This window comes from Podarcis liolepis (assembly GCF_965112155.1).
Source record: "Podarcis liolepis genome assembly, chromosome: 1".
NCBI classification, from domain to species: Eukaryota; Metazoa; Chordata; class Lepidosauria; order Squamata; family Lacertidae; genus Podarcis; species Podarcis liolepis.
The window spans coordinates 24,789,355-24,802,692 of NC_139554.1; the positions used below are offsets into that span (position 1 = coordinate 24,789,355).

Sequence of the window (13,338 nt, forward strand, 5' to 3'; positions counted from 1 at the left end):
ATCCTATGTACACATATTTCCCCCTTGTAATTATTATTTTAGCTCCAGTTCATAAGTTGTGTACTAGCTCATAGAACTTTAATCTGATATCAGGTTGTTTATTTGTGGTAAATTCTATCCCATCTGTGGGCTAAGGTTGACTAACCGCCATTGTGAATTGTAGATGTGCATGCATGTCCCTTACAGCAGGATATGGGGAACACGTAACTCTGCAGATATTGTCAGACTTCATCTCCCATCATCCCAGACTATTGGCAACTCTGACTGGAGCTGATGGGAGGACCACATATTCCCCATCCCTCCCTTAAGGTGTCCCCCCAAATACAGACTATGTAAGTAGGAGAAGGATGAGAGGGTGGGTGGGAAGAGGAAGATAACATGAAATTTTAAAACACTGGTAAACACAGATGAGGAATAATTAGGAGAGGAGGGAACCAGAAGGAACCAATCCTGGCTTATCCAGCTGCTTACAAATATTCTGAAGGAGAAAGCTGCAAATTATACATGCTTGCTGCATTCTTTATGCTAGAAGCAATACAAGTGTACATTGTGCTTGGGTATTAGAATCCAAGTGGAACATGTATTGCTAGAAGGATGGAATGGAATGCTAAATAGAGCTTTTCCTCAATTAACTCACACATTCTGTTGTTTCTGGATAAAACAAACCCCAGTGCTTCCCTCTGGCATATTTATTAGAGACATGAACCACGTGCACGTGCTTGAGAAGAAACTCAAGACACTCATTCATATATTGAACTACTTTCCACCCCTCCCTCCCCATCTCTTTGTCTTATGTTATCCAAGGGGGCACTAAATCAGATTTATGAGTCATTCTCAGCAAGGCTGTATCCTTCCATAAAGCAGATGACTGTAAGATATAGACAGTGGAACTAATCACAGATACCAGAAGCCATTTATTCTGCAATAAGAGCACTGCAAAAAGCCATACCACTACTTCACACCTTCTATAGAGCCCGTTATTGACCTTTCAGGCAAAATGGATAGGCTGGAAGGCTAAGATTTGCTGGCATAAGAGGAAAAATGGGATTACAAGGGAACAATTGAATTTCTGCTTGGTATGACTGGAAATCAATCTGAAGCAGAGATGGGAGAAATAGGGGTTCAGTCATTTTATTTAAAGTTCAATTTTTTAAGAGAGAGAGAAGTGTCTGAGATTCAGTGATAGGCTACAGCTGGCAGAAAAAGAATTTGCTAGATTTTATATTCCTAGTGGTTTTGAGATTAATATCCCTCCTCTGGTACTAAAAGTAAATTGGAATCATGAATGCCTTAGCCACTCATGGAGAATAGTGATCATCCATATACCACACATGAATGAGGAAAGAGGAACAGAGGAGGGTTACTCCAAGTTATTTGTTTCATTTAAAATAAACCCACATTTCATCAATATCAATATCAGGGCTGGATACATAAAATGAAATAAAAACAAGAAACCAAATAAAATAAACAGCAAAGCGTGTTCTAATAAAGGAGAGCACATGTTGCGGCTGGGGCCAGGCAAAGCACCCTGTAGTTGCCAGGGAAATTTGATGAAGGGGTCTGGCAAGGATTGGTGCTGGTGTTGCTGGGGCAAATTGTATGTTGCCATTTTGGGGGTGGAGATCAGAGATTATTTAAGCAGAGCCCACAGAGAGTTGCTTTCTCTTTCGCTGTGGGCATCGGATCGAACACAGCTAAGACCGGTTGTATAATTCTTATCTTCTCCTATTTTAATTTTAATTAATTCCTTGATCTTGGCTTTTCGTTTTTATCTCCCCAAACTCTACCCCCCCTCCTTTATTTTATTTATTCGCTTCTCTTTCTGTTAGTTTTCAATTAATTGTTTACCCGACTTTGTCTTCCCTGGTATTAGCCTTCCCTCCCGTCCTTCCTTGTGGACTTCGGGTCCCGTGGGGCTGCTGGGGGGTGGCTGGGAGGGGGGGGCAGATCCTAGGCCTCTCGGCCTGGTCCTCAGTTGGAGCGCCAGGCAGGAGGTGACTTGGCCTTTGGGGCTCCGGAGCTTTAACCCCCCCCACTCAGTTTTAAAACGACCGTTTACCTTCCTCCCCTGATCGATCCCGGCGGCGGCTCCATTTCGCGGGCTTCGGTGCGCTCTTAACAGGGCAGGCCGGCTGGCGCGGAGGCTCCGCGCAGGCGCCGTTGGAGCCGCCGATCCGCGTGCGCCGCTCGGCGCTTGTTTTTTCGGCCCGGGTCGGGCCGGGCCTGGTTGGGCCTAGGCCCGGGCTGGTTGCCGCGGGCCTCTGGAGCTTCGCCCCCCCCACTCCCCCACGTAGTGGCCTCTCCCGGCGGCGGCTCCCTTTCGCGCGCTTCGGCGCGCTCTTGGTAGCCGGGGAGGGCCGGCTGGCCGGAGGCTCCGCGCAGGCGACGTGGGAGCCGCCTGACTCGCGGCGCTTGTTTTCGGCGCGAGCCGGGCAGGGTTGGGGAGGCCCGGTTGGGGCACCCCCCCGACTCCGAGCTCTAGCGGTTTTAGCCGCGCTGCGGCGCCTGCGGCCTGCAGAGTTGGGCCTTTTTTGAACTTTGGGGATTGGAGGCCTGCTTAGGCCTGCTTGGGCCTAGGTGGGAGGCCTTCTGCCGGGGGCAGTGGGGAGGCCTCCATTTTGGGGAATTTTGGCGGGAGCGCCATTTTCTACTGCCTCCTCATGGTGTGCTGACCTCTAGTGGCTGTTTGCTGTACTGCAGCCTTACCATTGGCCTGACTTGCTAGCTGCGCCACCTGCTGGTGGGCCATTTAGTTGTAGCTAATTGGATTTGTTGTTTTTGCCTGCTTGACTGTTCGGTTATAGCACAGAACACCGGTTGCCTTGCATTAATTTTTGTTATTGTTTTACTAGTAGCAGGTATGGCTCCAAAGAAGAAGGTGTCTAGGAGGCCCGATCCGGCTTCGTCAGCAAAGCGGCCCATAAAAGGCCCGTCCCAAGCTTTGCGATCTCCAGTGCCACAGCGATCTGTGAGACGCCTTCAATCCATGGTCACTGGCTTGGCCGATGACCCAGTGGCGTTAGCGCGTGTTGAGGCTGAAATGGATGGTTTGATTCAACGCTGTTCAACTCCAACGACTTCTCCTGCTAGCCCAGCCCCGCCTGTTGACGCTCTTCCTTCGGTTTCATCTTCTGCGGAAGATGAGGGGGAGGATTTGTTAGCTGGGGGTCCTTCGCGTACTACGCAATTATCCCAATCGACGGCCTTACCTGTCTCCCAAGCTGCAGCGCCAAGGGTACGGGGTGGCCCCAAGGGTCAGACTAGGCGAAGGACATCCACCCGGATTCGGGCGGCACGGGGTTCAGTTGGACAGGCCCCGTCAGTGGTGAGGTCTGTTCCTGGTCACTCACCTTTAGTCTCTTCTCAGTTGCTTCCAGACGACGTGCTGCAGGGTGGCGCATCCGAATCCTCAGTGGAGGACAGCCTTCCTCTCCCTCCAAGGTCGTCCTCAGGTGGGCTCCGTCGCCGAAAAAAGAGTTCTAAGAAGCGTGCTAAGAGGAGACGGAGAGACACCTCATCCTCTTCTGCAGGTACGTTGTCTCAAACCTCCAGTAGTGATGAGGAAACTTCACTCTCATTATACTGGGGCTTTGGCGAGACATCGGGGCTCCCAAAATGGGCTTGGGAGAGGAGGGCAAACTCTCATAGGGCAAAGTATGGGGCGGTGCTGGACTGTAGGGACGGGGTCCTCCTGCCTGATGTGAGAGTTTCCACCAATTCAGCCAGGGACATTATACCAGGTGCCCACTTAACTACGAAGCTGCGATCCAGGATTCTGGATGGTCGTTACATTGACATATTTAGCTTGGCACCCCCTCAGGAGGGCCAGGATTCCCTGGATAAGGCGGCCACAAAAAAGAGGGCGGTGGTGCCAAAGGCGGAAAGGACTTTCGAGCGTTGGCTTGATAGTTTTCAGGTGTTTGCAGGAGTGGTGGCAGCGGCCTACCCACGGAGGTTGATGCATTTATGGGTCTATTTATCCATAGTTCGCTCAGCATTTACGATGGCTGGAGCATCCGCTGCGATTTCCTATGATGAGAATTTCAGACGCAGGGCTGCCAAGATCCCCACTGCCCGCTGGGACAGAAAAGATTTGGATGTTTGGACCACTTATGTGGCTCCACGTATTGACAATAAGCTCCCTGAACAGCAAAAAGCTAGGAATGCGCCAGCTAAGACGGGTCGCAAGTTCTTTTGCTGGGATTTTAACAAAGGTACCTGTCAGCGCCAGTTCTGCAGGTATTCGCATAGTTGTGAGAAGTGCTCAGGGAACCATCCAGCATCTGCTTGTACAGGTGTTAGACGGCCCTTTCGTAAGGGGGGGGGGGCTCTCAGCAGCCCCCAAAAGTCGCCCCCCAGGCTGCAGCCGCCAGTGCGGGAAAGTAATGTGCTTTTTTCTTTAGCTTATACCCCAGTTAAGCTACAGCCGTTGTTGTCATTGTTACAGTTATACCCTCTGCAGGAGGCAGCATCATACTTGCGTGACGGTTTCTCCCTAGGTTTTCGAATCCCAGTGGCGGCAAATCCTGTAGCCAGAAACCCTTCAAACCAGAAGTCTGTGAGGGATATGCCAGAGGTGGCGCGTAAGAAAATTGGGAAGGAACTGGCTTTACGCCGTATGGCCGGCCCCTTTGCGGTTCCCCCCTTTCCTAATTTCCATATTTCACCATTGGGTATAGTGCCCAAGAAAACTCCGGGGGAATTTCGCCTGATACACAACCTTTCACACCCTAGGGGCACATCAGTAAATGATGTTATTCCCCCGGAGCTTTGTTCGGTGAAATATGCATCACTTGATCAAGCGATCAAGATGATAAGAAAATTTGGAAAGGGTGCTTTGCTAGCCAAATGTGACATTGAGTCTGCGTTTCGGCTGCTCACGATTCATCCTGATGACTTCTGGTTGCTGGGATTTCAGTTTGATGGGGAATTTTACTTTGATAAGGCCATGCCCATGGGCTGCTCGGTAGCCTGTGCGGCCTTTGAATGTTTTAGTTCATTTTTGGACTGGGCTCTGCGCAAAAGAACTGGTTTGGGCGGAGTCACTCATTACTTGGATGATTATTTAGTGGCCTCAGCTAGTGATACGGGGAACTGCGTGGTGTTGCTGCAGGCTTTTGCGGCTTTGACCGAGGAACTGGGCGTGCCGTTGGCTGCGGAGAAGACCGAGGGTCCTTCTACGCAGCTGACTTACCTGGGGATTTTGCTGGATACGGTGGCTCAAACTTCCAGTTTGCCGGCGGATAAGATACTCACGCTGAAGGCTATCATTGCTGAACTCATCCCCTTGAAAAAGGTTACCCTGCGGCAACTGCAGTCTCTGTTGGGCCACCTAAACTTTGCTTGCAGGGTGGTCGCCCCAGGGCGACCTTTTTGTTCCTGATTGGCCAGACTTATGTCAGGTTTGAAATCACCAAGACACAGGGTGCGCCTGTCAGCTCAAGTGCGTGCTGACCTTCGTATATGGTTGGAATTCCTGGAGGAATTCAATGGGGTGTCTCTCTGGCAGGACACTTTGAACCTTTATACTGATTTTCAGGTGCACTCTGATGCTGCAGGGTCGTTGGGATTTGGTTTATATTGGGATGGCAGGTGGTGTGCCGAGCGTTGGCCTTTAGCCTGGCGTGGGGAAGCCATAACTCGGGATTTAACCTTTCTTGAGTTTTTTCCCATTGTAGTGGCTGTTCATTTGTGGGTTGAGCAATTCAGGGACCGTCGAGTGTGTTTCTGGACAGACAACCTGGCGGTGGTGAACGTGTTAGCTAAGCAGTCCTCACGTTCACCTAGGGTATCGGCCTTGTTGAGGGGTTTTGTTTTGCATTGTTTGCGTTTTAATATTGTGTTTTCTGCTCGTTTTGTGCCTGGAGTGTCTAACGAGATTGCCGATGCTCTGTCCCGTTTTCAGATGCAGCGGTTCAGGTCCCTGGCGCCAGTGGCTCGAGACCGTCCGGAATTTTTCCCGGATCATCTCTGGAACCTTGGCAGCACTTAGTTTTACAGGGAGTAGCTGCATCCGTTGCCCCCTCCACACTGAGGTCCTATAAGAAGGCTTGGACCGATTTCTTGCATTTTACTGGGCAATCGGTGGTAGGGGAAAATTACACACCTCAGTCTACAGCACAGGTGCTCCAATATTTGGCGCATCTATTTCAGATGCGGAGGGCTGCCAGGACGCTGAGATTACATGCGGCTGCTATTTCTTTCTTTAGCAAAGTTTATTTCAATAATGACCCATGTGGGAAGTTCGTAGTGCGCAAGGCTTTGGAAGGGTGGGGCCGACTTTGCCCCTCCAGGACGGTTACGAGGAGGCCAATAACGTTTGCCTTGTTGTCCGAAATGCGAAATAAACTTAAGGGCGTCTGTTGGTCTAAGTTTGAGGTTATTTTCCGCAGCCTATTCCATAGCTTTTTTCGGAGCCCTGCGGCTTGGGGAGGTGGTGTGTGAACCTAAGCAGGAGGGGGGTTCGAGGGGTTTGTTGCTGCAGGATGTGAGCTTGTCTCAGTCTGAATTGCAGATCCTGGTTAGGAGTTCCAAAACTGATCAACTGGGCAGAGGGGCAGTTATTAGGCTCCCAGCTACTGGGCGGGGGGGCCCTTGCCCAGTTAAGGATCTCCAGAAATATATGGCGTTGCGGCCCACAGGGGCGGGGGCCCTGTTTATTCATGAGGATGGGCGTCCATTGGCACGTCATCAATTTACTGGTGTTTTGCGCAAGGTCATTGCTGCTTGTGGCTACGCGGCTGCGGAGTTTGCTCCGCATTCATTCAGGATTGGGGCAGCAACTACAGCCGCCCATTGGGGCTTGTCGGCTAAGAGGATTAAAGACCTGGGTCGCTGGAAGTCGGACGCATACAGGGGTTATGTGCGTAAATGATGTCGATTCCTGGTACTCACATCTTTTGTTTTACCCTAGGTCTACCCACTGTCCGGGTTTGGATAGTGGGGCACAGTATTGTGCATTGGGCTGCTTGCAGAGCTCGGCAATCTGAATGGGGAGCTGGCCTTGGCCTTCCGCAGCACGTACAAGTGTCCTGGATTTCCAGAAGGGGGATGCGGTGGAAGGAGTTCTTACCGCTAATGCAGAGGCGTGTTCTCCTGGAGGGCCCCCCTACGGCGATTGTGGTGCAGCTTGGGGAAAATGATATGGTTTCTTTTTCCTGTTATGTTTTACGTGCTATTATTTTGCAGGATTTGAGGGATCTGGCGACCTTAGTGCCCAATACTAAGCTAATTTGGTCACAGTTGCTCCAGCGTTGTGTCTGGAGGGGTAGTCCCTGTCCTGCGGCCACTGAAAGGGCGCGAAAGCGTATTAATTCAGCTGCCAGCAAGTTGGTGTCTGATCTGGGTGGGCTTGTGATTCCCCATCCAGATATTAAGGCTAAAGCCACTGATTGCTACAGGTTTGATGGGGTTCATCTTACCTCTGTTGGGTGTGATTTATGGTTGAGTTCAGTGGTGGCTAAGTTGAGAGTATGTTTAGGTTTGTGAGTGGTTGGCGGTGAGCGTAAGGGCTCAGGTGGCGGTTAGGCATTGGTTTAAATTGGTTGGTGGAGGGGTATGGATTGGCTGTGCCTACCCCTCAGGTGAAGCTGCAACACGGGAATTCCGTTAAAGGAATTCAGGGGCTTACCATCCTTTCGTCCAAACCCCTGGAATCGGGTTTGGGCCGCGTAAGCCCCTAGGAGCATGCGGGGAGAAGCTGTGGGTCTGTGTCGCAGCTCCAGTTATCCCTGATCTTGTTCCTCCACACTGGCTTCCGCTGGAATCCGGAAGTCAGTGCTGTCCCCAAAGCGGGGGGGGGGGGGACAGATAGTCTTAACCAATGCCTAAGCAACCACTCACAATTTGTATGAAAATAAAGTTGTGGCCAAAATTATGCCAAAAACCTTAAACAAAAATTATGTGTGAAGTGTGAGTTATTTGGGATAAGGGTGTTTTGGGGGACCTCAGCACGCAATACATACTCAAACAACAGAGCAGGCTGAACCTGTTTACAAAACTTAAAATGCCTTGGCAAATAAGCAAGTCTTAACCTGGTGCTGGTATGATTATAGCAGTGACACCAGTTGTTCCTGTAAGAAGGGGTGCCACCACAGAGAAGGCTCTCTGCCTTGTTACCACATTGCAAGCTTCTCTAGACTGTGGAATATGGAGAAGAGGCTTCACTGAAGAATTCTTAAGCTACCCTACACCAGCCCACCAACATCTTGAGTTATAGATAGATAGATAGATAGACAGATAGATAGAACTCCACATTCAGAGCTTTAACTGACCCTGAGGCCTTTACTGCTGGACTTGAATAACGTGTGGTAGACATTATTTTAACACCTTGCTTCTGGAGACAGAATGCTTGACTAGACAGATTTCCTACTAATCTGGAACAGCAAGTCCTATGCTTCTTAAAACTCAAAACATCAGTTTTACTTATTTTTGTCTAAAGAATTGTATACCGATCCATAAATGTAGCAGCAGAACATGTTCTTGCTGATGGTATCGCTGCTTCAATCAAAGCAGATTCATAGCCATTATTTAAATTTCTCTCCTTGCCCCCCACCAACCCAATACTTTGTTTTTCTGTGCCTGATATAGAGAAACTGAGGGGAGGCTTTCCCCATAATTTAACCTTTGAATCAGAAACTACTCTCTCTACTAAATTTCTGTGCATCCTATTAAGGGCAAAATGTAGTAAAAGCCACCAACTTTGATGCTTTAACATCATGGACGATAGGACTATCTGTGGCCTGATCCATGATGGCCCTTCTTAAGAAGTGAAGAACTCATTTAATCGTCAGTTTCTAATTAAGGCCCTATCTGATAAAACAGCAACAGTAATGACTTCCCTCACAGAATTCTGGGAATCGTAGTTGTTAAGAATGCTGAGTGTTGCTAGACAGTCTATTCATCTCACAGAACTACAATTCCCAAAGTTCCTGGGAAGTGGGATTGAATCTTAAACCACTGTTGGAATTGTTCATCTGTGTGGGGAATAGGGGTCTCTTAACAACTTGCAAAACCCTTTTAAAAACTGCAGTTTTGAGGATTATTTGGGGGGAACCATGGCTATTTAAAGCGTTGTGCTACTGCTTTAAATGTACAGTGGTACCTCGGGTTACATACGCTTCAGGTTACATATGCTTCAGGTTACAGACTCTGCTAACCCAGAAATAGTGCTTCAGGTTAAGAACTTTGCTTCAGGATGAGAACTGAAATCGTGCTCTGGTGGCGCGGCGGCAGCAGCAGGCCCCATTAGCTAAAGTGGTGCTTCAGGACTTCCGGGTTGGCGCGATCTGGGAATGGCGGATTCCCTCCGAGCTCCGGAGGGAATCGGCTCAGCGGTGGATGGGTCTTTGCCGTGCCGGCGACACGGGGACCCTTAAAAACCGCAGGCGCGGATGCCTGCGGACTGAAGACTCGGCGGGTGCCTTAAGCGCCCCCCCTGATTCGCGAAGAGCCTTTTTAAAGGCTATGGAGGGGATACGGGGGACGGCGCGGCACTGAGAGTCGATCGCTACCGCCGCTGAGCGAAGCCGCGAGCCATAACTGGAGAGCGCTGACTTCCTTCCTTGAAATTTGGACTGAAAAAAAGAACCCGTGAGTAATCTGGAACTGAACGTTAAAATTTTTTACCTTCTGAATTTGAGACGACCGGGGGGGTGTGCCAAAAGGAAGTCCCCATCCCCCCCCCTTGCAGACGATCCAGAGCAACGATAGAAGAGCTAAGCTGGAGTGCCTACCCTGTAAAGGGTGAGTTTCAAAAGGACAGTAACTTCCAAGATTTGGAAAGGCAAATTTGAGCAGCAGAGCGGAGTGTTGGAAGAGCCTTTGTTTTAAACAACCCCCCCCTCCCGGGCTCGGGAACGTCCTGCCTTTGTGCCTGCGTTAGAGCTGCGGAGTTTGACAGCTGTCAAAGCTGCCAAACGGGCGGTTTAAAGTGAGAAATTGCCATTTAAGATTCCTATGGACTAAGACGAGTTATAATTGAGTTGAAACTGTTGGAAACAAAGTAACAATAATCAGTTAAAGGATTGTTGGTGAAAAGGCAAATAAGTAACCAGATTCCCCCTAGGGGGAACTCTGTGAAACTACAATGGATACAATGGCTGTGGAAGGAAAGTTACTAGTGGAAATCGAAAGGATGTTTCAATTGGTGGGAATCTTACAGGAGCAGAGTTTGGCCATGAACAAACAACTTGAGACTATGACCTTGGGAACAGGCAACTCTGCTCTTTGTATTGAGGACCTTAATGAGAAAGAATCCACAGCTGATTGGGAAACAATATCTACAGAGTTGGAAGAGACTAAACAACAAGAAAAAGAAGAAGTAATCCTGGGAAGCAACAACCAAAAGTTGACATCTGTGGAATACAAGCAAGGAGACGCTGGGAACATTTCCACCACAAGTCTGCAAGAGATACAGAAGAAGAAGGAGGAGGTCCCAAGACAAAATGGAGTACAGGAATTTAAAATAAAGAAATATGATTGGGGCCTCCGTTTGGACTTTGACTTGGAAGAGATTGACTTTGTGGAAATACTTCAGCAGTTACCTTTGAATCTTTTTGTCGGAAGAGGACATACTTTGATGGTGAAGGAATTTTTCCCAGATCTGACGACTGCTATAAAGGATTACCAACAGGACAGGCGGAGAGGAACGGAAATAGATTTGAAAGCCTCGGACGTGAGGAACCCAGGCTGAGAACTTCGACTTTGGATTTTTATTGGGAAGGGACAAAAACCGGGGATGGGAGGGAGGGAAGAAGAGACTCTTAAAAACACTCAAGACTTTTAGGTTTGGTTAAGATGACTTTTAATTAAGATAAAATGAAAATCGATGGAAGAGAACTTAAGTCCAACTTATGAAATTTAATTTTTATCATAAAAAAGGAAATAAGATGAATAAGATTGTTAAAAGGAGAAATATCAACTTGCTGACATAATCTTGAAACTGGGATGCATGAGGGGGGGTGGGGGGAAGTCAGGGAACAAGGTTATGAAATGGGGATTTGCTGATTTTATACATGTTTTGTCTTTTGTCTTTTCTTTGTGTCTGTTTTGTCTTTATAAAAGCAGAAAACCAAATTAAAAAAAAAAAAATTATAATAAAGTGGTGCTTCAGGTTAAGAACAGTTTCAGGTTAAGTACGGACCTCCGGAACAAATTAAGTACTTAACCCGAGGTACCACTGTACTTACTGCACAGATGGGGCCCAAGTGTGCTAGCTGTTGGTCCTCCTCATCAATGTCTGAGCAAGAATTTAAGAGTTGATCTCCCTCATCCAACATGTTTCTCCTTGAAGTTCATCCTACTGAGGCATGGCAGAAATGTATCCATTAGTATGACGGATGTGCTTGTGCAGAAAAATCTCTTCCTTGCTACATTTCCATTAGACCCAATTGCCCTTATTTACATGTGCTGCACACGTGCAAGGAGTGGAAGGTAATTGATCTTCATTCATTTTCAGAGTATTACCATTCATGTTGAGAGTTTCCCTGGAGACAGCACTCACAGTTATGAATTCATTCACAAAATAGAGACACTGGAGGTAAAATAATACATTGTTCTTTCTTTCTTTCTTTCTTTCTTTCTTTCTTTCTTTCTTTCTTCCTTCCTTTCTAAAAAAAAGCATGTTGCATTTTTCAATCATTAAAAAGGGTTCTTGGGTTTTATGCTAAGCAAGTTAGCTCTTTTATGCACACATTTGTGTTACATCTGACTTTCCAGTAAGGATGTGTCATTTTTCTAAGCAAAATGTGTAAGGATGAAAACAACACATGGTTTAGAGTTTCTTGGAAGATTAATTACCTTAGAATTTAAAATGTGGTGTAGGCCCCAGTCATAAAACCACTTCAATTGGTTTCATATTCACCTTTGTGTATTTAGGATAGAAGCGTCAGAATTTGGCTCCAAGAATTCAGCCTGCTAAAGTTTAGCAGGTTATTTTGAGGCAGTTACGTGATTCACATCCAGAAAGGTCTGTTTTGTTTTTAAAACAGGAGGGTATAATTTGCATGGAGAATATAATTTCACCAAGTATGGTCAGGGTGGCCCAAGACATTTTGCCGCCTGAAGCAGAACAGAAAATGCATTCCTTCTGCCTATGTTGGCATACAGTAACCAAAGGTGGCCATGTTACTTTGATACCTAAGGGGTAAAAAAATAACCCCACAAGCCCCTCTCTCTGTGAGTAAAATTATGATACCTTAAAAAGAAAGAAAGTTGGCTGCCTTTTTCATGCTTCCTGGTTGCTTCTTTCTGCCTAATGTAAGGGCCGGCCCAGTTCTCAGAGCACCATAGTGTAATTTGCTAAATAGGATTGTCTAAGCTCCCTTACATGTAAGGTTATCAGGTGCAAAGGGACTTAGGTGTCACCTTTTTAATAGTTGTACTTCCCTGTTTGGGGTGGGAGTCCCATGCTAACCAAATGTGTGAGCAGAGAGTGGAGGAACCAAACAGGGCAGCAATACCACCAATGTTGGTGTGCTATTCTGACCAAGAACTGAACACATTCACACATTTAATGTGTGAGTGAGGATTTCCACACAGGCACCCACCCTCCACAACTGGGGTTCCTGACTGAATGGAAGCCTTCACAAGTGTACACCATAGGTGTTTCCACACATAATATGAACAGTTGAAAAGGTGTAGTCCTGCAGGGATATCTCATCTGAAAGCATGTGCTTCATTGAGGGGGAGCACATCTCTTCCATTTATCAGAGCCATTGACTTGTCTGTGGAGCAAGTGCTGAAAACACGCCCTCTTCACCCCAAATTCTGTTCAGCCACCTGAAGGCTGCAGATCATTTCCCTCCCCAGACTCCAATAATGCTATTTCCCTGAGACTCCTGCCTCACCATCAAAGCCTGCAAGGTTCGGGAGGAGATTGTCCATTCACTAGATTCTGCTCTGGTGTTGCAGCTTCCCACTCCCATTTGCCTTCGTTTCCCTCCTCCTCTCCCATCAGAGTCTACCAACCCCAATCTGGGACTGAAGGCGCTATGGGACTTACAATATCCCTTTAGGAACATGGGGAGCTGCCTTATTATGAGCAGAAGGAACAAGATTGAAGAGTTGATGCCACTAACCAAAACTTTGTCATGCTGGCTGGGGTTGATGGGAGTTGTAGTGCAAAATATTTGGAGGACACAAGGTTGGTGAAGGCTGCGCTAACAAAACTACTACTGCAAACCAAAGAAGAAGAGATGTACGGTATTTAATTTTTCACATAGCACCACATGCAGTGTTAGGTGGCAAGACAGCCTGCTAGGGAGCATTAGCAGAAAGACGAAAGACTGATGTTCAGCCTTAACACACAAAAGGCAGCATGATGCCGTTATAATGGCA

At 47.7% G+C, this 13,338-nt stretch overlaps 1 protein-coding gene across 1 annotated transcript; it reads left to right on the forward strand.

Moving 5' to 3' along the window:
* Positions 1-2,851: 2,851 nt before the first annotated feature.
* LOC310710886 (uncharacterized protein) lies at positions 2,852-6,444 on the forward strand (the record flags this gene model as incomplete). The annotated part of the gene is made up of 2 exons (XM_083512185.1): positions 2,852-3,530; positions 5,906-6,444. Exons 1-2 carry the CDS (start codon positions 2,861-2,863, stop codon positions 6,442-6,444), a joined length of 1,209 nt encoding a protein of 402 aa, XP_083368311.1. The 5' UTR covers positions 2,852-2,860.
* Positions 6,445-13,338: the final 6,894 nt, after the last annotated feature.